This window comes from Lipophrys pholis (assembly GCF_963383615.2).
Source record: "Lipophrys pholis genome assembly, chromosome: 16".
Taxonomy (NCBI): Eukaryota; Metazoa; Chordata; class Actinopteri; order Blenniiformes; family Blenniidae; genus Lipophrys; species Lipophrys pholis.
In genome coordinates, this window is record NC_137634.1 from 18,287,407 (window position 1) to 18,308,636 (window position 21,230).

The 21,230-nt window shown below is 40.1% G+C and overlaps 1 protein-coding gene across 1 annotated transcript in view; it reads right to left on the reverse strand.

Moving 5' to 3' along the window:
- Positions 1 to 1,998: 1,998 nt before the first annotated feature.
- gabrb2b (gamma-aminobutyric acid type A receptor subunit beta2b) overlaps positions 1,999 to 21,230 on the reverse strand; it is a 63,289-nt gene continuing 44,057 nt past the window's right edge. Inside the window, exons 6-10 of the mRNA XM_080483718.1 lie at positions 10,245 to 10,382; positions 6,929 to 7,081; positions 5,136 to 5,380; positions 4,347 to 4,487; positions 1,999 to 2,967 (exon numbers count right to left, since the gene is read on the reverse strand). Coding sequence (XP_080339844.1) covers positions 2,620 to 2,967; positions 4,347 to 4,487; positions 5,136 to 5,380; positions 6,929 to 7,081; positions 10,245 to 10,382 — 1,025 coding nt within the window. The 3' untranslated portion in view covers positions 1,999 to 2,619. The remainder of the gene's footprint in view (positions 2,968 to 4,346; positions 4,488 to 5,135; positions 5,381 to 6,928; positions 7,082 to 10,244; positions 10,383 to 21,230) is intronic.

The window sequence follows — 21,230 nt, forward strand, 5'->3', positions numbered from 1 at the left end:
TAAACAAATCCAGTGACATTGTAAAGTAGACTATTTACATCGTTTCACATCAGGCTTTGTGTTCTCATAAACTCACTGAATAAACCATATCGGAAATGTCATATTGTTTTTTCTGGGAACATAATATATATTTATTTACATTAATATTTTCCAATTTATGATTACTATTAGAATATCTGATATATACATAGGGAAATATGTATTAGAACATTTTGTTTCTCAAATTTGGGTTCACGTCATTCTCATTCTTTGAAAAAAGTAATGCTGGGATTACTTAACATGTTAAAAACTTACTTCCAAAAGAATCCATTTAAAAGGAAAGGTTTACAAAAAATAAGTCAGTGGCATAATCACCAAAACTATCAAGTTCACTTAGATGGTGCAATTTATTTTATTCACAATAAATATGATGTTAAATGGACTAATTTGAATGTAAAAAAAAAAAATAAATAGAAAATAGTTATGTGAGATTCAAACCATACTGTCGCTAATTGTGCTCCAAATGTATTGTCATATGTTGGGCAGTGCTTGTTGTCTGTGTGTTCTCTCCTGAGGTCCAATAAACACGAAGAGCACAAGAGTGAGAAATTGGAAAGTGGTTAAAAAGATCAGGTGAGGAAGTTTCTACTGTACAGAGCATGCAACAAGTCATAACTGTATGCAGCTATATTTTAAATTAACAATATGATATTTGTGTTGGAGTCTTCACTCATACCCACACAGTTAAAAAAGATCACCAGAAGAAATGCACTACGTGTGTGTCAGTTAAAGGAGGCCAATCTTCCAGTTATCTGTAAGGTATTTAGTGTGACTTCTTTGAGTTATATAAAGCTTTCTTGTCTTTTATCATTTCTATTTGTACCTTACCATTCATTCCATATATTTAATGGGTGCAAATTCTCATCAGCATTTCTTACACTTGTGCTAGTCATCTTTTTTTCTTTTTTTTTGATAATGGATTTCTCTGTTTGTGTCCCATCTATGTTGGGATGACACCGTGATGAGTCGCAGCCCTAAGTTTACTTCAGAATTCAACCTTGTAACAGAAACAAAATGTGAGAATATTACCAAAGTTCCTCTTAAGACAACCTCCAAAAGCACCAGGTATTATAAGAACTGTTGTTGAGCCTCTATGGCTTTTAGGAACCTTGTGTGCAAAAAACACTTAGAAAATCTATTTTGTGACCATAAAGTCAAAAGCACAGCATTGATTATAAATCATTGTATTAACTTATATGAACTGTTTTTGATTGCTGGCTATGTCATTTGTGAATCAACCAATATTTAAAATTTTTGGGGGGAATGTGTGAATAGTGAATAACCACACAAATTTCAACCAGTGAGAAATAAAAAAACTAAAAATCTGACTTGGGAGGCAGAGAGTATAAAGACCCATTAGTGTAAAAAAAAAAAAATATATATATATATATATATATATATATGTTCACAACAAGCAAATTTTGAAATGATAATGACAATGTCTGATGTTTTTTGTGCTTCTGTGCATTGTGTTCTCTGTGTGGCTTGTTAGGGTCCCTCTGATTCTCCATCTGTATTTAAATTATTTTTACATTATGAAAATAAACAACAATTAAACTAATACATTGCCTATTAAAGACTTGCAGTTAAGGTTAGTCTGTAAATATCTGTCTCATAAAGTTGGAAAAGAGAGTTACAAAGGGAATTTTGAATGACATATAATCATTATTAAATACTATACATATGATACTTACATAGATTGTTGCTTCAAGACTAAACTACTTAATTCAGATTATGTTTCCATTCAAAGAGAACATTAGCAACGTTCTTACACACATGGTCAGTTCCTTTTTGTGATTTTTGTTTTTTTGGAGCAGTTTGACAAAGTGAATAGAAAATATACAGTAGTTAAATATATCAAAATACTGACAATCCAGATTGGCTGTAAACCTTACATAATAGGATTTATTAGGCTACATGAGTCGACCAAATTCTTTTTCTTTTTTTTTTCTTTCTTTTGTCTCAAACTCTGTCATGTGATATAACTCATTGTCTCTTATTTGAAATAGCTTTATTATTAAAAAAATGTTTTGGACATAAACGGTATAGTGGCCCCATGAGATTAGAATCATAAAGAAAAAGTAAATATGTCCTGTATTTAACAATAATGGGTTTTATGAATTACACATTTTAGGCCCTGTTTCCTACCTTTATAATATTGTGGAAAAAAAAACACAATTCATCCAAAAATGTGTCAACCTGAAACTTTACCAGTGCCTATGAATATAAATGATGATGAAAGAAAAAACAAACAAACCAACAAACAAAAAACCCATTAGAGTATTGTTTGTTAATAAATTATGTATACTGTAAACCAAACATATTAAAAACATTAAAAAATAAAATTTAAATAAACAATTCATAAAATGGTCAAATTATAAAGGATTACTCTGGAACAGGCACCTCATGACTGTTGTATCTTTTCTGAATCACTTGTTAGCCAGCAAACAAGATACAATAGTTTCACTTCTGTATACAGTGTTGTAAGATCATATAAATATCAAACAAACTAGATATGAAGAAGAAATGAGCAACATATTTTGCTGTTTGCCCTCCCCAGTGATGTCCATTGTGTTGCTTCTAATTGACATAGTAAAGCCAGTAAACAATGTTGAAAAAGGAAAAAACGGTTGGGAAGATCATCCTCGACCATTTGTCAATCGAGTTCACATCAGTCAAGTCGGGAATTGTGATCTTCAGCTGTGAGGCGCGCCTCCGTAACCGGCTCTTCTTTTGAGTCATGTGGCGCTCCAGTGCATTTCGGCCAAAGTTGTGCCTTGCCAATCCAGCTTTACGATATTGTAGCGATGAGCTGTCGTATGTCAGCATGGTATTTCGTGGGTCATTGAGACCCAGGGCCAACTCTGTAACACCCATGTCATTCTTGATGTCCAAGGTGCCCAAAAGGATGTTTTCATGGGTGTCCATCTGTCCAAAGCACAACAACAACAAAAAGTTCAACTTTAGTAATACTCTTCCTTGGCTATCTATCGTCCTTCATTACTACATTCAGTTTAGGGTTCCCAGGACTGGAGCTATTCACAGTGCTCGTAAGTGAAAGCACAGTATGCCCAAGACAGATCGCCAGTCCATCAATGGTCAAACAAAAGACAATCACTCACACTCCTATTCACCATGTTTCAAAGTTGCCAGTTACTTTTGAGTGCAAGGTTTTGGCAGGTTACAGGCGAGACGACAGACTAAAAGCGGCACCAGGTTCTCCAGGTTAGGGGGTAACCTCCTCCTGGAAGCCAACAAGTTGTTACCGAAATTGCAACAACACTATTCACAGAAATCCTGGGGCCAATAGGAAACTCAAGACAAACCAGTGGCACCATGACAACTACGGATGAAAGCCCACCTCAGGAAGTCCTAAGTCTGAACCTGAGTTTTCTGGGGCCCTAAACAACCATCCGTCTTGGAGCATGGAATGTCCACACCATGTCTGGAACCTTTAAAATAGCTCAGGTCATTGAGGAAATGCAGAACTACAACTTGGACCAGGCCCAAAACCCACTCTGACTGTCATGAAAGAGCGAGAAGAGTTGGGTCTATTGTGCAGGAGAAGCGCAAACAAAAAGTCAGGACCGAGTTGGTGTTATGTTCCCAACGGGATGAAGAGGTTGAGTGACTGAGTGAGCGAGTTTTGGGCTGTGAGCGAAAACTAAAGTACCTGAATAAAACCCAAGGACATGCATCAATAACATACAAAACTCCAAATGAAAAAGCCCACAGAGTAATTCAAACCGAGGGATATTTGTGCTCCGAGACAACAGTGCTGATCAATACACCACCTATTGGCCCCTAGTTAATGTTATTTTTAAGAATCAAACAATCCCATTAATTTTCCAGTTGATGTAGGTTGGAAATTATAGTTTAACATACATAAATGTGGCTATAACAAATATTTTGGTGTTACGGTCACATCATAGTGAGGAATTAACTGGTTCAAGTCAAAGATTATGCAAATTCTGTGCAAGGTCTGAGTTCATGAGTTTGAATTTTCTCTCTAGTTTCCTTCCACAGTCCAACGAATATCCTTGAACTTAATTAGTCCCAAAAAAATGCCTGTTGGGATGAATGTGATTTTGTGTCTCTCTGTTTTGACCCTGTGATGGACTGGCGATGTGTCTGAAGGATTGGTTGAAGGCATAGAGAACATGAATAGATTGATTGTGCTCTATGAAAGAGGTCCAGTACCAAACCAACAAATAGTATTTCTTTCTGTGGATGGTTTCAGCATGGTGTCATTACAATTATCATTCATGGAAAAAAAACAAAACAAATCAAAGGGTTTTTTGTACTACCTTGTTCTTTTGATCACCAAGTCCAATTGCAGCATCGTCGACAAAGATTGGTTCCCACATTGAGTCATGGCCATCAAGATCCCGTTGCTTCATTCGTGCATACAAAGTGTCATCTCTGCCAACAACATTTCCCACCAGCCACTGCAAACAGAATTAAACAGAAATGTTTTTTTTTTTGTTGTTGTTGTTTTGCGTTTACATGTGCAAAACGTTTTATGGGGGAAAAATCCCATAATAGATCTTTCGTATTCTTCTTGGATAAACCAAAGTCTGTCCCGTTTCTCAGTGTCACCTGATGTACAGTATATACAGCAATGTATCTGCCGGATTGTTTTGTACAATTTTGCAATGAAGGCATATTTGCTGTTCATTTACAACCTTACTGTAGTGGCCATTTGGATCTCTGCTAGTAAGCCATGGGTTTTGGTCAAGTGGCTCCAAGACCCTTTTCTCTATCAGTGTTTCAGCTGGTAACATAGCAGATTTGGCTTTCAAGCAGGGACAGTACAGCCTATTAGGCTGACTTTACTTGGTACAGCGAAGGCAGGAAACATTAGGTCAACCCTCTATTTGAAGTGGTGACGTTTCCTTCCTTAGCTACTAATTATTCTAAGCTCCTTAAACAGCTTTATTAGTAATCAAATTAACACTGTGCCGCAAAGTAGAGGAAATGTGATGCCAAGAATTGAGAACAATGACAACTCATTTGACTGAAACATGTAAGCACTTGGGAAGTTTATGTTGAATTTGTACTTTGTTTGTATGAATACTCAATACTGAAATAATTACCTTGTTTGGATCCATCCTTAACTTTTCATTGTTGGCTGTCATGAGCTTTTCAGCTGCCCTTTTCTGACGCTGAGGGCCTCGGCCGAAGAAGATGTAGTTTACCAGTGCGTACTCCAGCAGAGCCAGGAAGACAAAGACGAAGCATCCCATGAGGTACATGTCTATGGCCTTGACGTATGGGATTTTGGGGAGCGTTTCTCTCAAGTGGGTGTTGATGGTAGTCATGGTTAGCACCGTGGTAATCCCTGGTGGATGGAGGTCATATCATAACATGAGAAATTGAATTAGCTGGACTAAAGTGCAACATGTTTTGTGTGCTAACAACACGAGAGGAATGTGCACAAAATCCATTTTTCTTTTCAATCAAACTCAATAACAGCAAGTCACCCTAAAACCCCTGAGTTCCTGTGCAATTCTGATGGAATGTTTGACATTTTTAATCATCCTGACTGGAAGAAATCTATTGCCGGCAACTTGATATGATTTCTGTAATTGATTAAGGCTGTCGGAATCAATGAAACCAAGGTGGATTAGCCCTGTGACTTTAAAACATGCTTTGGGAAACAAAGTAGTAGTTGCGCACCTGAAGTGGTGCAGTAATTTTTAATTTAAATGTCAACCTTGATCTTGTTCATTAGCAGAAAACACTTCCTGGGAAAAGTTGTAGATGGTTTTCTAAAGGCTCGCCCGGCAGGCTGTGGCAATAGATACTGGCAGATTGACCGTGCATATCAATGTGTTGACAGTGTGTTTAGTATGACTGGCACATCAGCTCTTGCCAGGGGTAATGTAATTTAGTATTTAATAAAGCAAAGGCTCCTGGTTGTGGCGTGTTTTCAGTAGCGTGTTTATCCATATCCTGGACTCACAAATGGCATGAGAAGCCTGATTCTAAAGCCTAAATAATCATGTCCATTGTTCCCACAGTGCTCATGAATCCTGCACATGTACATTGCGTTTGGAAAGCACACAGCATCATCATTATTTAAGGCAATTTCTATTCACAGCCCCCGTAAACAATTACGAAATTATTATACAGCTGTCACAAAACTGTCAGGTGACCACCGCTCAAAATAGGATTCAGGCAATTTTCCCAAGCTGTCGCTGCAAGAGCTTAACAATGAAAACAAAGGATTTCTGCAGAAAGTGGACATGTGATGCAGCCATTGCAGGTCCATTTTAATGCTTGAATCCAGGTCAGAGTAAAGTGGTTCCCGAATCCAATGTAGAAAGGGTGGTGACAAAACATTTCCCAACTCTGTTGACCTGCCTCCATTACAAAGCATTACCTTTTTTTTTTCTTTTTTTCTTTTTTCTTTTTTTTTTCATTAAATCCCATGCATGCCTTCCCCCTGGATCACTAAATGCAGCTCAGTCGTCAATCAGTGAAATTGCCTTGTCGACTAAAGCCAGGGATGGGCAGAAGGATGGATGAAGCTGCGTGGATGGGGTTGGGTTAATAGAAGACAGCCATCTTGTGATGAACACAGAGAGGCTTGATACGAACCTCAAAGGCCACATGGGGTTTACATAATCGAGAATGACTGAGGGGAAATTGTGATTACCAGAGAAGCACATAGGCTCTGAAATCAGAGTGAAACCAAATCAGCCGAGTCATCAATCATAATACGTCTGAGGATGAAAGTAACACTTGATGGCTATTTCCCTCGGTTAATACTATGACATCATTATAATATCAATATACTATGCGCTGCATTTTTTTAAAACACGGGTTTCAACAATCTAACACTTCCCCACTTTGGTTATTACATTCACTGTTCTGTGCACCTCACCTAGAGCCACCCTGGCTGCAGAGGCATCATAGTTGATCCAGAAGGAGACCCAGGAGAGGATAGTGATGAGGATAGAAGGCATGTATGTTTGCAAAATGAAGTATCCAATGTTTCTCTTCAGCTTAAAACTCAGAGAAAGACGAGGGTAAGCACCTGGAGAAAGGAGCAGAGGGTATTATGTGCACGGATCATGGTATGTTGGTGAAAGCAATACTTTATCTTATCTTTATTGTAATTTGTGTAGGGTGAGATGATGTTAGAATGTTAACAAATGTCTGCTTTGCTTGTGAGTTGGGGTCAAATTGACTTAATAATTCATTTAGCAGTTTACACTTTGTTATAAACACTTTTTCACAAGTTACTGAAAATGACCTGGTTGCTATAAATGAAAACAAGTATATACGGCTGACAGTAACACTGACATTTGTTTTCATTATTGCTGTCTGTCCCAATAATTATCACACAGTTATATTATAATGTTGTGTGACACTTTAGCTGTGCTTTTAACACCTGTGTGTGACATTTTAACGGCCAATAATGGTAAGAAACTGATAATAACGTAAGGTACTAGCAATAAAACAGGAGAGACAAAGGAATGGGCAAAAACCTCCTTTTGGAGCCATAAGTGTATTACGTTTACTCTCGACACAATGTTACAAAGTTAATGTAACCTATAACTAGTGCAGAGCAGAAAGAGAGAGAGAGAGAGAGAGAGACAGCTACTCTAAGGCTCATCGACTGTTTTCAGGTTAGTCTAAAGTAATAAGCTCACAGAAACGTTTGTAATAGTAACACATAGCACATGACTGCATACCTCTAATCATTTACTGCCTGGAGTAGTGGTATTAATGATAAGCGCTTGGTTTTAACACATCATTCCGAAGACTGGAGATTAACCGCTGGTTTGCTGTGCCACATGAAGGATACAGATGTTCAATCCTATAACACAGCTGGGCACTGATGTTTTTTCTGAAAATGTGCCGTGGCGCTTGTGCAATTTTATGAATTTATCTGCTGATAATTCAACCACGTTAGAGTTTGATGTTACAACTGTGCAACTGTTGTCCATACAATTTTGGTTCTTTTACCTTCATCTGGCTGCCTTGTAACTAGTGCACCCCTTTACACTGCTAAGAGAGGTTACACTGTACCAAAGGCAGACACCCCAGAATAAGCTTCAAAAGATTAATTGCTGAAAATCTGTCACAGTTTATTTTACGCTTCTCTGCTGTACACAACACAAAACTCATATAGCGTTTCTATTTTTAGTCGTCTTAGTGGTGTGGCTTTAAAAATGGTAATGCCGGGCTGTCATTCACTATAGTTCAGGATGAAAAATTTCCATTTTGGGGTTTTGGCAGATGAGGAGGAAGAGGATGAATCCTAATGACTGTGGTGAACTCTTGTCATTCTTCGTCTTGTGCGAGCACGGCTCAGAGTTGTCACTTGTCATGAAATATCTCAACATCTATCCAAAGGACTTTCACACAATATGGTATGCACATCCATGTTTCCCAGATGACGGATGCTGATAAATCCCCTTTTCTGCTTCTTGGAGTTTTACATTTGGAATTTTTTGAAAAAAAATGTTCAACCATTTTTCAGCTACATGAAAGACATTTAATATCTTGGTGATCAATCTAGAAAGATAAAACGTTTAGCTTTTGGCTCAGCACATACCCATAGCTGGAGTTTTACATTTTTCAAGTTATTTGGTATTTTTACTTCAATTCTGGTAGCAATTTTGCATAATCTGGAAAGCTAATGCTTCAGGTATTTGTAAATATATACTGCATTGTTGACTGCTCATTTTTCTTCCAATTAATATGAAAAAAAATTATGTATATATAGATAGATATATATATCTATCTATATATATCTATATATATCTATATATATATCTATATATATATATATATATATATAGATATATATATATATATACACTAAAACATCTTGTCCATTGTCAAACGACTCAGCCACAGGCTTTATGTGTTGTTTCTATGAACTGAGTGGCTTTAAGGTGCCCCACGTTCATATGTATAATCGCTGAGGCATGATGGTTCCTATGAGAATTGCCTTTTTTTGCTTATCTCTGCCCTATTTCAAATATGCACACAGCAGGGTTTCGTTATAGGTAAATTGTATCCGCACACATTTCTCAGGAAAGCAACTACATTTCCAGTTTCAGCTGCTTTACTGAATTACAGCTACTGTATGTGGAGGATGGCACCTCAAGAACAGCTAGAATATGTTTTGTTTCATGTTTTATGGGAAAGTCAAGCAGAACCAGAGGAGGGGTGTAAGATGAAGGATAATTAAATGTATTATTGTAATTTACTAATGTTAAGATGAGACACTGATGTGATCTCTGAATTATTTTTCAATAAAATGGCGACGCACTTTGCATTTGAATGGTCAAGAGAGGAAATTCAATGCCAAACATGTATAATTCATGGGCAACAATGACACTGCTTATCCTTGAACTGAAATATGACACTGGGATTGGATAGGTGCCCAGTCAATTTTGCTGATGTTTGCATATCTGGGTGACCCCCAATTTGGTCTGTCCTTATCGCAACAGACCGGGGCCTAAAAGGGATTTCCCCATTTAAGAGTGTGCATTTCTATAAGTGTATACATTCAGGAACAATACAGGGATCAACTTGGGTAAACGTACTTGTATGTTAATGGAATACAAACACAATGCTGTATTTACACGGATATATCCAGATACTATGCATTCAGCAGGAGGCATTATGTTATTAATAGCCTCACTGGTGTGGAATATGTGAGCCTGGCACACAAAACAAGCTTGCATTGGTTTAGTCTGTCCATTGCTATTGCGTTATTGTTATGCTCCCATTCAATTCACAAGCTCCCCCAAAAACTATATTCAGCGGAAACACTGTCTCTCATTACAAATGGTTTCTTGCATGGCAAAGTCATAAATATGAAAATGCTGTGGAGATGAATATTTCATTGTATCAGACAGCATTCTTTTTGTTTATTGCTATTAAATAAGTCATGGTGTTTTCTGTCTCACAGAGTGGGGCTTTATTCAATGATTTGAATCTGTGTATGTGGATTTGCTATTCTGGAAATTAGTGGGTGCCATTTATTTTCTCATTTTACATCAATAAGTTCTAACAGTGATCTCGATCAATGCTCATGAATTAACACGCTACCTGATTTTGCAGTAACAATGAAATGAAAAAGCCAGAGAATGACATTTATAGAGCAAGAGAAAAATCATGCATGCATATAAAGAAAGATATCTTGGGCCTTTTTTGGTGGCGGTGTCGGTCAATGTTACCTGTGGAGAAGACAACATTCTTGGAGATGAGTTTATGATCCACGATGGAGAACTGTGGCAGTTCAATCTTGTCCACCCCTGTCACAGCATTATCGCCGCCTCGCCAGTAGAATTCAATGTCATCTGTGGTGTATCCATCTAACAGAGGGTACAAAGAACAGGAATTATTGACCGGATCCTCTCAATCTGTGTGTGTGTGTGTGTGTGTGTGTGTGTGTGTGTGTGTGTGTGTGTGTGTGTGTGTGTGTGTGTGTGTGTGTGTGTGTGTGTGTGTGTGTGTGTGTGTGTGTGTGTGTGTGTGGGTGTATTACGAGTCCCATCTGGATGTCATTAAGTCTTGTCAATTAATTACCTGACATAATAACACAATCATGTCAGCATTTTCTTCATTTCACATTCTTATGACAGAAGACAGCAGCAGACACAGTGATGGATGTTCTGCTGCTGTCGGCCGAATGATGCGTTAACGCAGATTATTCCATCATCATATTTAATCCGATTAGAAATCTTAACGCAATTAACCCATCCGCAGTGCAGAATGAAGCTACATTCCGTAAACTTCCCACTTCCCATCGATTGTGGATGTGAAACGCAGTCCATGCTGGGGACAGAGTGGTTTGTTTCAAGCTGCGTTGCAGCGCTTCAACCCAAGTAGAATCCAGACAGCTTTGTGCAGATGAGGCGCGGGGAATGGCTGCCCGACGTATTGCAAAACTTTTGTGAAACGTCTACACTAGCTGTACTGGAAGCAAAGCAACTGCGCAGCTTATTTCTCACCTTAAATGTTTTCAGAAACACTTTTTGCTGAATGGTTTTAAGTAACAAAAGAGTACGATTGTGACCAAGCCGACAACTGCCAACAAGTTAAGTTTGTCGCTGGGCTGAAGGAGGAGTAACGGCCACATTAATGTGAATAAAACTGTTTAACACTTGTTAAAGGTGTTCATTAAACACGTTAAGTACATATATATTCTTCTTTCTTGAGAAGAAAAAAACATGTCCATAAATACTAATCTGTACAAAAGCTGCTCTGTCTGTGCTGCCCAGGGCTCCACTGATTGGGGCGGAATGAGAGCAAAGTGGTCGGTGGGCAGACGCGAAACATGATTGAGGAACATCAGACTCTGTGGTTCGAACTAAAGGGAAGAGAAAAGATGCTGAAAATTTCCATTAGACCGTGAAACTCGGCTCGTGCATAAACCGCTGCCTACTGTCTGCTGCGTTGCAGTCGTCACGTCTGCTGACTTGAGGGCATAAGAGCAATGCTCTCAAACAGAGAGAAAGAGTAAGATGAAGAGACAAGAGACAGTTGGAGCTGCTCTTATTTTTTTTAGAAGAGTGATTCACCAGCAGAACAAGACTAAAATTACCCCCCCCCCCCCCCCAAAAAAAAAAAAAAAAATGTTTTGAGACCTCCTTCTGTTAACTATGGCTGAATGCCATTATGAAGAAAAAAGTCTGGGTTTTTGCTTATCTGCCCCACATACTGAGGGGATGAATTGAATTGAAAAGTCACACAGAGCTACCTTTTACATTGCTAAATCGTTTGTTTGCTTTAGCTCATCACAATATGTTGTTTTGAGCTGATAAAAAAATGTCCAGTCTCTCTCGGCATGCATTTGTACTGCCACAGGGACGGTCTCCCACTTGTAATTGTTTTTGTTTTAGGTGGATTATTTCAACAACGATGGCTTTTTTTTTTTTCTTTTTTTTTTATATCTCAACATGCAACATAATAATCAGTGATAATGGCTGCCACAGTTGACAACACTGCACGTCAGTTGAAACAAAGCTTTGTTTCGGGGTTCTGCCGCTTGTCAGCGGTAGAACGCCCGGGCCCCGCTACCCCCCAATTTTAAACCGCACCATAGACACACACATCGCATCCACCTTTTCAAAACACAAAAACACACCCTTACATACATCCAACACACATATAGGGCAGGGGAAGGGCGGGAGACGTGGCTCCCCCCAGCACCTCCCGCTGGGGTCCCGCCCCGGCCCGGGGTGAGTGCGGCTGGAGTACGGGGGGCGCGCTCCCTCGGGCGCGGCGCTTGTGGGGGGGCTGGGGTGCGGTGCTCCTTCTCCACTTGCTGTTGGATTGGTGGAGGTTGGGATACCGCGGTGGCCGGGAGGGGGCCCGGCCGGCGGCCTGAGGGTGCGAGAGTCATCACTCCCCCCCCCGTTCCGTGTGTGTGTGTGTGTGTGTGTGTGTGTGTGTGTGTGTGTGTGGGTGTGTGGGTGTGTGGGTGTGTGGGTGTGTGGGTGTGTGTGTGTGTGCGGGGTGGGTCATGGGTTGGGTTTCCCAATCAAGACCCGGGGGGAGGGGTTATGGGGCGGGTGGATTATGAGGCTCCTGGGGGTGTAGAGTTGACTGTTCTCCGACCGGGGCCTGCGCCGGGCTTCGCTTTCCTGGGTCTGGGGGCGGGGCTGGTCCGGGGCGCGGCGGCTGGGGCCGTCTCTGCCTTACCGGGTTGGGGGGGGGCGGTGGGTGGGCCTGTTCCCGGGGGTGCGGTGGGACTCGCCGCCGGGGTTGGGGGGGCTCTCGGCCCGCTCGGCCCGGGGGCCCTGCTCCGGCCTTTTCTCGGCTTGGCGGCTTGGGTCGGGGCCTGGGGCCCTGTGCCCTTTGTCCTTCTCTTGTGGGCCCCTCTTGCCTGGGGGGGATTCCTCTCTGCATTCTCCGTCGGGTGCTTTTTGGGCGGGGGCGGGGCTCTCTGGGGTGGTTCGCTGGGGTCTCCCCGGGCCTGGGGGGCTTCTGTCTGCCGGGGTGGCGGTGTCCGGGCGCGGTGGCCTCGGACCCCGGGGTGTCACCACGGGTCCCCCCACAACAGTTCCGGCCACACCCAGTGGACAAGCCACACACACTCACATACACGCACACACACACACACACACTTTCACTCCTCACGAAAGGTGCTTCTGAAGTTGCTTGTTGTCTGTCATCATTTGCTCAAACTTTAAAAATCATGTTCCTCTTTTGTTGTTGCCTCTTTGTTATTTCATGTTCCTGCTTCACGTTACTGTCTAGATAGAGCTGCTCAGGCTGGTTCAATCTAATAACAGTTGGAAAGTATTTGGATGAGTGTGATTATTGCAAATAATATATGTAGCACAACAAGGACATTGTATGTTATCCCCTTCCCCCCACCCCCCTCCCCCCACCCCCCCTCCCCCCTCCCCCCTCGACTTTCTTCTCTCTCTTCTCTTCTCTCTCTCTTTGTGCGTTCCCCCCCGGTCGTGTACGGCAGCCATGCCAGCTTCTGACGGAGAAGGCAACAGGAGGAGACTCCAGGTCTCTCCCTGTTGCAAGACCAAAAACTGTTCTGACTCCGAAGGCTCTCAATCACATCATATTGTTGGCCCAAGCTGCCGAACAGGACAAGGGCAAAAAAAAAAAAAAAAAAAAAAAAAAAAAAAAAAAAAAAAAAAAAAAAAGAAACAAAGCTTTGCATGCAAGTTTTCCCCGAATGATTATTGTACTATATATTTGATTGCAGGCTTGGTCGCTGGCTCTCCCTTTCTTTCATTATTCCATGTGTGATCAGTACTTTTGTTACGCGGCGGTGAAGGGGGGGGATTTAGACAATGAAAGAGAATGGACTTGTTTGATTTGCATGAGTACGAACAGGACGTGTGTGGGGGGATGACAAGAGAGACAGGGGCTGGTCGGGATGACATATGAAATCATGCTTGACAGAACAATTTAAGGGAACTCCCACGCTGGCTCATTGATTAATGCATAAAGAAAAGAACGTTATACGCCACCTCCTTTCTCCCCTCCTCTCCCTCCTCTGGTTTTGCCTCACATTTCATTCACTATTCAGTTTTTTATTCTTCTTTTCCCACCATTTTTTCCCCATTTGATTACACTCGGTTTTCTCAAGCTACGCACTATATCACAAATGTATTTTCAATGCAATATCAACTTGTGCAATACATTTGACAAAATAATATATCGATATATAGACTGTGACAAGCCACATGTGTATGAGAGCAGAGTTATTTAAAAAGGCAAAGTTCAATGCATAAAGAAAGTAACATCGTCGTCAACATTTCAACAAAATATTGTATTATTCCTGCGTTTTCATTGTCACTGACATTCCTCTTATGACTGTCCAGCCATTGTGCTTTCACTCACCTCTTCCTCACCCTTCTCATCTCCTGCTCTTCTCGATTAACTGCCATCCATTTAGCCACTGAGCATTCACAACATAGACTTGTCAGGGAACGTTTTCGACAGCCTTCAACCCTCTGCCTTGTTCCTCTGGATCAAAGTGGAGTTGTGGATCAGAGAAATAATGCATTTTCAAAACTTCCACACTCATACTATTTTGAGGTGTTGACTTAGTGATCCATACTAAAATGCATGTCGTAATGAAGACATTGCTTAAAAGCACGGCGGAAATTATAAGATTAATGCGTTCCTATCTGTTGGTTCCGATAAAACTTTGCATTCTGAACTAAATGCAGGTGATTAAAAAGTCAAGCTATAAAAGCAGAGGGTGAAAAGGTTTGACGAAGTTTGACCCTTTACACGACAACCTTTTTCAAAATAAAACCCACAAACTTCCACTGAATTTTTGTCAGTTATCATGACAACGGTCCTCAGAGCCACTGAAAATGTAACATTTTGAAAACAGTTCCTAATGTGGAACTTTTTGAAAATGTCGCTACTGTGCATGCGCAGCACGACTGTGGTGAATAGTTCTTCCACACATGCTCGAGTAGACGGGCAATAACAACATTGGCGGCTTCCAGAGAGTCATGACTCCCGGTCCAGACTCTCTTGGGACGTGACACTTTTATAGTTGAATCTGTTTAGTCACAGTTGTTAATGTTTTTAGCATATCGCTCTGCATATTGCTAACTACATCATTTTCAGCATTTCGTCTTCAAAACATTGCTTGGTGAATGTGAAACGCTAGAATGTGTGGAGTGCTAAACAACAACGGTGCAAAGCCTCTCAGGATTAACAAGAATTAAGAATATGGGTGGATTGATGATTGATGATGAGTGTCGCCCTCGTGAATCATCAGCAGAGGATAAACTTGCCCTTTTATTAATGACCCCTAATCTATTCCTAAGCTACCACCAGCACAAACTTTAAGCTTGTTTCCACTCAAATAACAATTGCAATGTTTTTAAAAATCATTCTATTTTAATAAATTAACCTCTCAATTTTCTCAACCCATGCATATACGGTTTAAACCATAAGATTCAACTTCCGATTAATCCCAGGATCTACAAAGCACGCGAGCGATGATCCCAGCAGGATAAATCCTTTGGATTTTAAAGTCTTCACGTCTTTCGCCTCAGCTCCTCGGCACAACCTTTACATTCTAATCATAACATGCAACAAAACACACCAGCAAACATGTATTACACGGTGTGAAGGATATGACTTCTAAAGCTCACATGGGCTTACAGTTATAGTTTGTTGTTACAGGAAATTGACACTAGACAACAAGTAAACTCAGATCTGTATGGGTTCTTATAGGGAATAAGTTATTTCACTGGAAGTCTTCCGGTTTGTGAATTCCACACAAAATCATTTGTTTCCATCCTACTGTTTCTATGCGACTTTGTCATTTTACCTCCCTTATTTTGCCACAGTGTCTGCCACTAATTGGTATATCTTTGATCTTTCAGAGACGAGGGGATGTTGGCGGAAAAGCAGGCTTAAACATTTCATTAATTTTCTCAGAGAGAAAAAGAAAAAAAAAAGTGAGCATGACAATATGTATTTTACAGTGACACAAAGGTTTTGCTTCTGTATTCTAAAGTCTGAGAGCAATGCCAGGCCAAAAATAAATGGAATAGTTCATGATAACATCAGAGGAGATAGCTATACAATACGAAAGCTATTTAACTGAGACTCTGGCATATCTCCCTGACCAAATCTGACTCCGGGCTTTTTTTTTTTTTCAAGCTTATGAAATAATGTCTCAGTTGATTTGTTTTAATGGGCAAAGAAGGATTCGAGCGGGAGATAAAACATTGGCTTTCATATTGCTCTGGGCAAAACATAATCAGGGATAACATTGTTTTTCTCTATCAATTCAACTTTTTTTTAACTTACAAATGGTGACATGGAACACCTTGTATATTTAATGAAACATTGTGGAAAAACCTACTGTTCATAGAGTGTAATAAAGACCCCATCATAGTGACAAATACCCCAAACAATCCTTTTGACAGATTTTTAGCACACGATTGATACAAAATGTCTTCAAACATCAAAAATCAAAATGTAAAATTTTAAATCTGCCACAATTTCTATATTCATTCATCATATATTAAATTTATTTTTAGCAGAGAAAACAGAAGCAGCTTGGGGATTTATTGTAAATAACTGGATTTATCTAAATTATACATCTATATATGCTGTTGTGTCCACTAAAGGCTTAATTACACAAATCAGAGTAATGACGTCTTTGAGGATTAAAATAATGGTTTCGGAGAGCTAGCGTCACCTGAAATCTGCTATTTTGACCACATCCTTTGTCAAACACGCCAGGGGAGTCAAACACCTGGAAAGGGGACCAACACTGGCCCAAAAGAGGGCCCATGGATTGAAACAGGGACATTCAGTGTCTCAAAATAACTTCAAATGCATATTTTGGGAGGAAATCAGAGTACCTGGAGAAAACACACACACAAACAAAGTAAGACAATGAAATGTCATTACAGAAATTTCACTGTAACGATCCTGGAAGATATTGATTAAGTTTAAAGTTAGAGTATACATGATGAAAACGTCGGTATGTTTACAAAACCAAACAATTAATTTGGAAAATGACAACAATTGCAACATGGAGCCAATTTTAACGATACTGAACCTCCCAGTGGAAAATGCAGTGAAATGTCCAAAAAGAAAACGATCCTATAGGTGGTGCGTTATCATGCATGTTTTTACAATCGCGGTAGCGATCTTTCATGGCGGCATCACCAATACCTCAGCTCGGGTCTCAGTGTTGTGTTGTGTCCGCTACGCTTAAGAATTTTTTTCTTTTTACATCTTGCACACACACACACACACACACACACACACACACACACACACACACACACACACACACACACACACACACACACACACACACACACACACACACACACGCGCGCGCGAAAATGGGGAAATCTAGGCCCCCTGACTAGCGAAGCGGGTTCTTGTCCTCCCCGATGTGCTCGGAAGGCCACTTCACTCTTAAATATGTCTCAGATGAATTTTTGATCCCATGAAGTTCAAAGCGACTTTAATGTTATTCCTGGTGTCGTAATTAAAAATGTCTTTAGACCTTTGCGGTGCACATCTCGCTGCAACTGACTGCATGCCTCACAGGAACATCTGAAGATAAAATAAATAAATAAGCCATGCATGCAAGTGTAGGAGCCATTCACACCCTGGAAGATGTCTGCAGTTTCTAAAAATGGACTCCGATGAGCAGGGATAGCAACAGAGAGATAGAGAGTGGAAGTGTGCTTCACTGGTGCAGAAAATATAACTATTACTTGAGAGAAATGTAGTAATAAAATGTTTTATTGTCAGTGCAATATCATCTGTATTGTGCCGTTTACGTCTTTGTCAGTATATAGAAAATAAGGAGATATATGTCCTGATTTGGTATGCATGTGGGAGGTTTCGTAAAGGCCATTTTTTATTTCACCAATTCGCGCTGCTTATTTTCTGCCACTCTTCAGCTTCCTTCAAATCCCCACATTTGTTTCCAGCTGAAGGGCCATTCACGTTCACACATGCTAAAGAATCTAATCAGGCCAAAACATCCTCCCGTGTGGTGTTGAGTGTTTAATAACTGACTGGTTCTCTTCATCTGATGATTTATTGAGAAGCGGCACAGCTGCTGTTCTTTTGAAGTCAGTGCTACATGTATTACTAGAATCGGCGTCCTCCGAAGGTAAAGCTACTCAACAGCAACATACACACTTTACACTGTAAACTGCATTACTGTAACAGTGACCCGGAACAGGAGCGGTTTAACCATATTGAATAATGCAGCCAATGGTATTTGTTCACACCAAGGTAATATCTTTGCGCAGCCTGTGATGGAAGCTGAAGTGCGAGATTACACATGCAGAGAGCGGCAACACTAATGCAGGGTGACACGACTTTGCTTGCAAGGTGATAAACCCAGCCGTTACCCACGGTTTCTCATCACGAGGTTGTGTAGTATTAAAGTTAAGCTCCATCTGTACTTCATTTTATTCTTTTCTGATTTATAATTTTTTTTTTTTTGGGGGGGGGGGGGCTAATTCAGTGGGTAATTTCCCCAATGGGGCACATTAAAAATTAGCACTACTATCGAGGGCCGAGACATACGTTGACTTGTGATTTCCTCACTATGAATGATCTCCCGATAAAAAGCTGTTTTTAATATGATTTTTATGAGCGACTGTTACGCTGTCACTTTTTCTCCGAGTCCCAGTCTTTGTCTGGAAATGAATCATTAAACTTTTTAAAATTTTAAGCTCAGTATATAAGAACTACTATTTTTCCTTGACCATCTTTTTTTCCACTCTGAAACTCTATTTTTGCAAGAAAACAATTGCCTGGTCTGCTAGCCAAGATGCTCGCCCCAACCAGTAATGTAATAACGAACAATAACTGGAAAAATGTGACAATTTTCGATGCAATAATAACAGTATTTGACAAATGCTCGTGGATATACCGACTTCCATTCTTTCAAAAGAAGGATCCTCTTTAAAAAAATAGTAGCAGTGCCTCTAGTCTGCTTTCGATTCTCGATAGCGCTCTACTTTATTAATTAACTGGTTGAAACTGTGTCTGCCGTTTTAAATGTTACTTCAAGCAGGTCAGACTTTTTGGAACAATTCTGAAGATTCTCCTCAATCCAGAAAAAAGGAAAACGTGCCTACTTGTTATTGAAAATGTATACTAAAACCTACTTTGCTGTTTCAGTAAAACGTTCGTTCTAATGTGGGTCCAATGAATTTACCTGCTTTATGGTGAAATGGTTAAATATATTTAACATTAAAGTAATGCTTCTGTTCTCATTGTGACTGCTGTATGTTTATGATTTTCTTTTTTAGTTGTTCTCTGTACAAAATATTGGTGAGGAATTTGTAGAGCCATGAACATGGACAGAAAAATACACCTTTACTAACCAATAAGAAATGGGTTTTTTAGGCTTTTTGTTGTTCCTATCCTCACTCTCTGTGCCACGAATGATTGGGATAAAGGACATCTTATTTTCTTATATAAACATCAGTATAGTCCTTTTATTTAACTTTGTACTCAATTAAAAACATATTTCTTTTTGCTATTATGTCATTACAAGTTAGTAACAAAAACACAATAAGGATCTGATTATTGTTGTAAATAATTACAGAAGGTAAACATAAGGGGATTAACGACAAATCCGTCAATGGGAGTTTCTAGATATTAAATCCAATATGTCAAAGCTTTTAATTCACAAGCAACACTCAACGGCTCAATGCCAGGGAGATGAGGTGGTGTTGTAACAGTGGAGCCTTCTGTCGAGCAAAAAGAAAGAAAGAAAACAAAAGAGCAGAATATAAAATGATGACCTTGTCAAATCGGTGAAAGAGAAAAATAAGAGGTGCAAAGAAGCTATTGAGCGACAGATGTGTGGGTGATGATCAGAACAATGAAAACAAAGGAAAATATGGATGGGAAATTTGCATAGAAATTCAACTCTTTCAGCTAATGGGTGGATTCATCGGAGGGAACATTACGTCTAAAAGAGTCCAGACAGAGGTTGCCTTCAGACTTCTGCTCTGTGAGGCCTCATCTCCCAGGGCAAAGATAAAACAAAAGAAAAAGTACTGTGTGTGTGTTTGTGTGTGTGTGTGTGTGTGTGTGTGTGTGTGTGTTTGTTTTTATGTTCTACTGGGCACAGTGCAATTTCAAGTGGCGGTGATCTACACACATATTTACACCCACATCTATCTGTGCATGCACACAGCCACAGTTAGTACTCCCCAGCCAGTGTCTTTTAAGCTTGGTGGGAAAAAGCCTGTCACCAAATTAAACGAGAAGGATATGTGCTTGGGGTACAGATGACTAGCTCTGTTCTGAGGAGCGCTCATTTGTAAACAGCCAGTGTCCCTCTCTGTCTCCCCCGCACTTGCTCACCATCACTCTCTGAACTATGTTCAAACAAGCAGCTTAAGTGGACACTGCACAGCATGTGGTAACGGTAACAAACTCTACAGTATCTTACCAGGGACATACCAGTTTCGCTTTTAGTTGGGGTTGAGGCATTTTTGCTTGTGAACTTCCTTTGTGAGAGAAACTATAAATAATAAACTAACAATAGTGTGAACAGTGGAGTCCACATGAAGGTCATTCTTCTCTTAATAAGACACATATGTATGCTTTCTTTTTTCTTCTGCCAGATGAAAAGGTCAAAATACAGATGTCCTTTTCTTCTGGTGGAGAAGATATTTGTTCAATAAGAAGAAAAACAATATTTAAAAAGAAAAAAGCCCCCCCAAAAATGATTCTCACCACTGTGCTGCAACCAAGTTAACTTATCACTGTGAGTCACAGATAACAATCTAAAGTGTGGCGTGCAACTACACAGTTCCATTATGGGGTTTACAAAGGTCATTGTTTCTGTTCGTAATTTTTTGGCAGCAGATCACTTCATAAGCAAAAAAGCAGTATTTGTACAAAGCCCTACTCGAGCCACTCTGCTCCACTGCACTATCAACTGTATTATAATCCACAGAAAACATAATGACTGTCCATCCACCTATCCATCTTCTACAGTATATTGCTTTGTTCAAACGAGGGCCATGCGGCAGTAGACCTGATCCCAGCTGACACTGAGTGAAAGCAGGGTACATCCAGGACACACAGCCAGTCCATTTACAGCAGGGGTGTCAAACACATTTTAGTTCAGGGGCCACATACAGCCGAATTTCATCTCGAGTGGGACTGATAAAATAATGCCATAATAACTTTTCATTTTAAACTTTAAA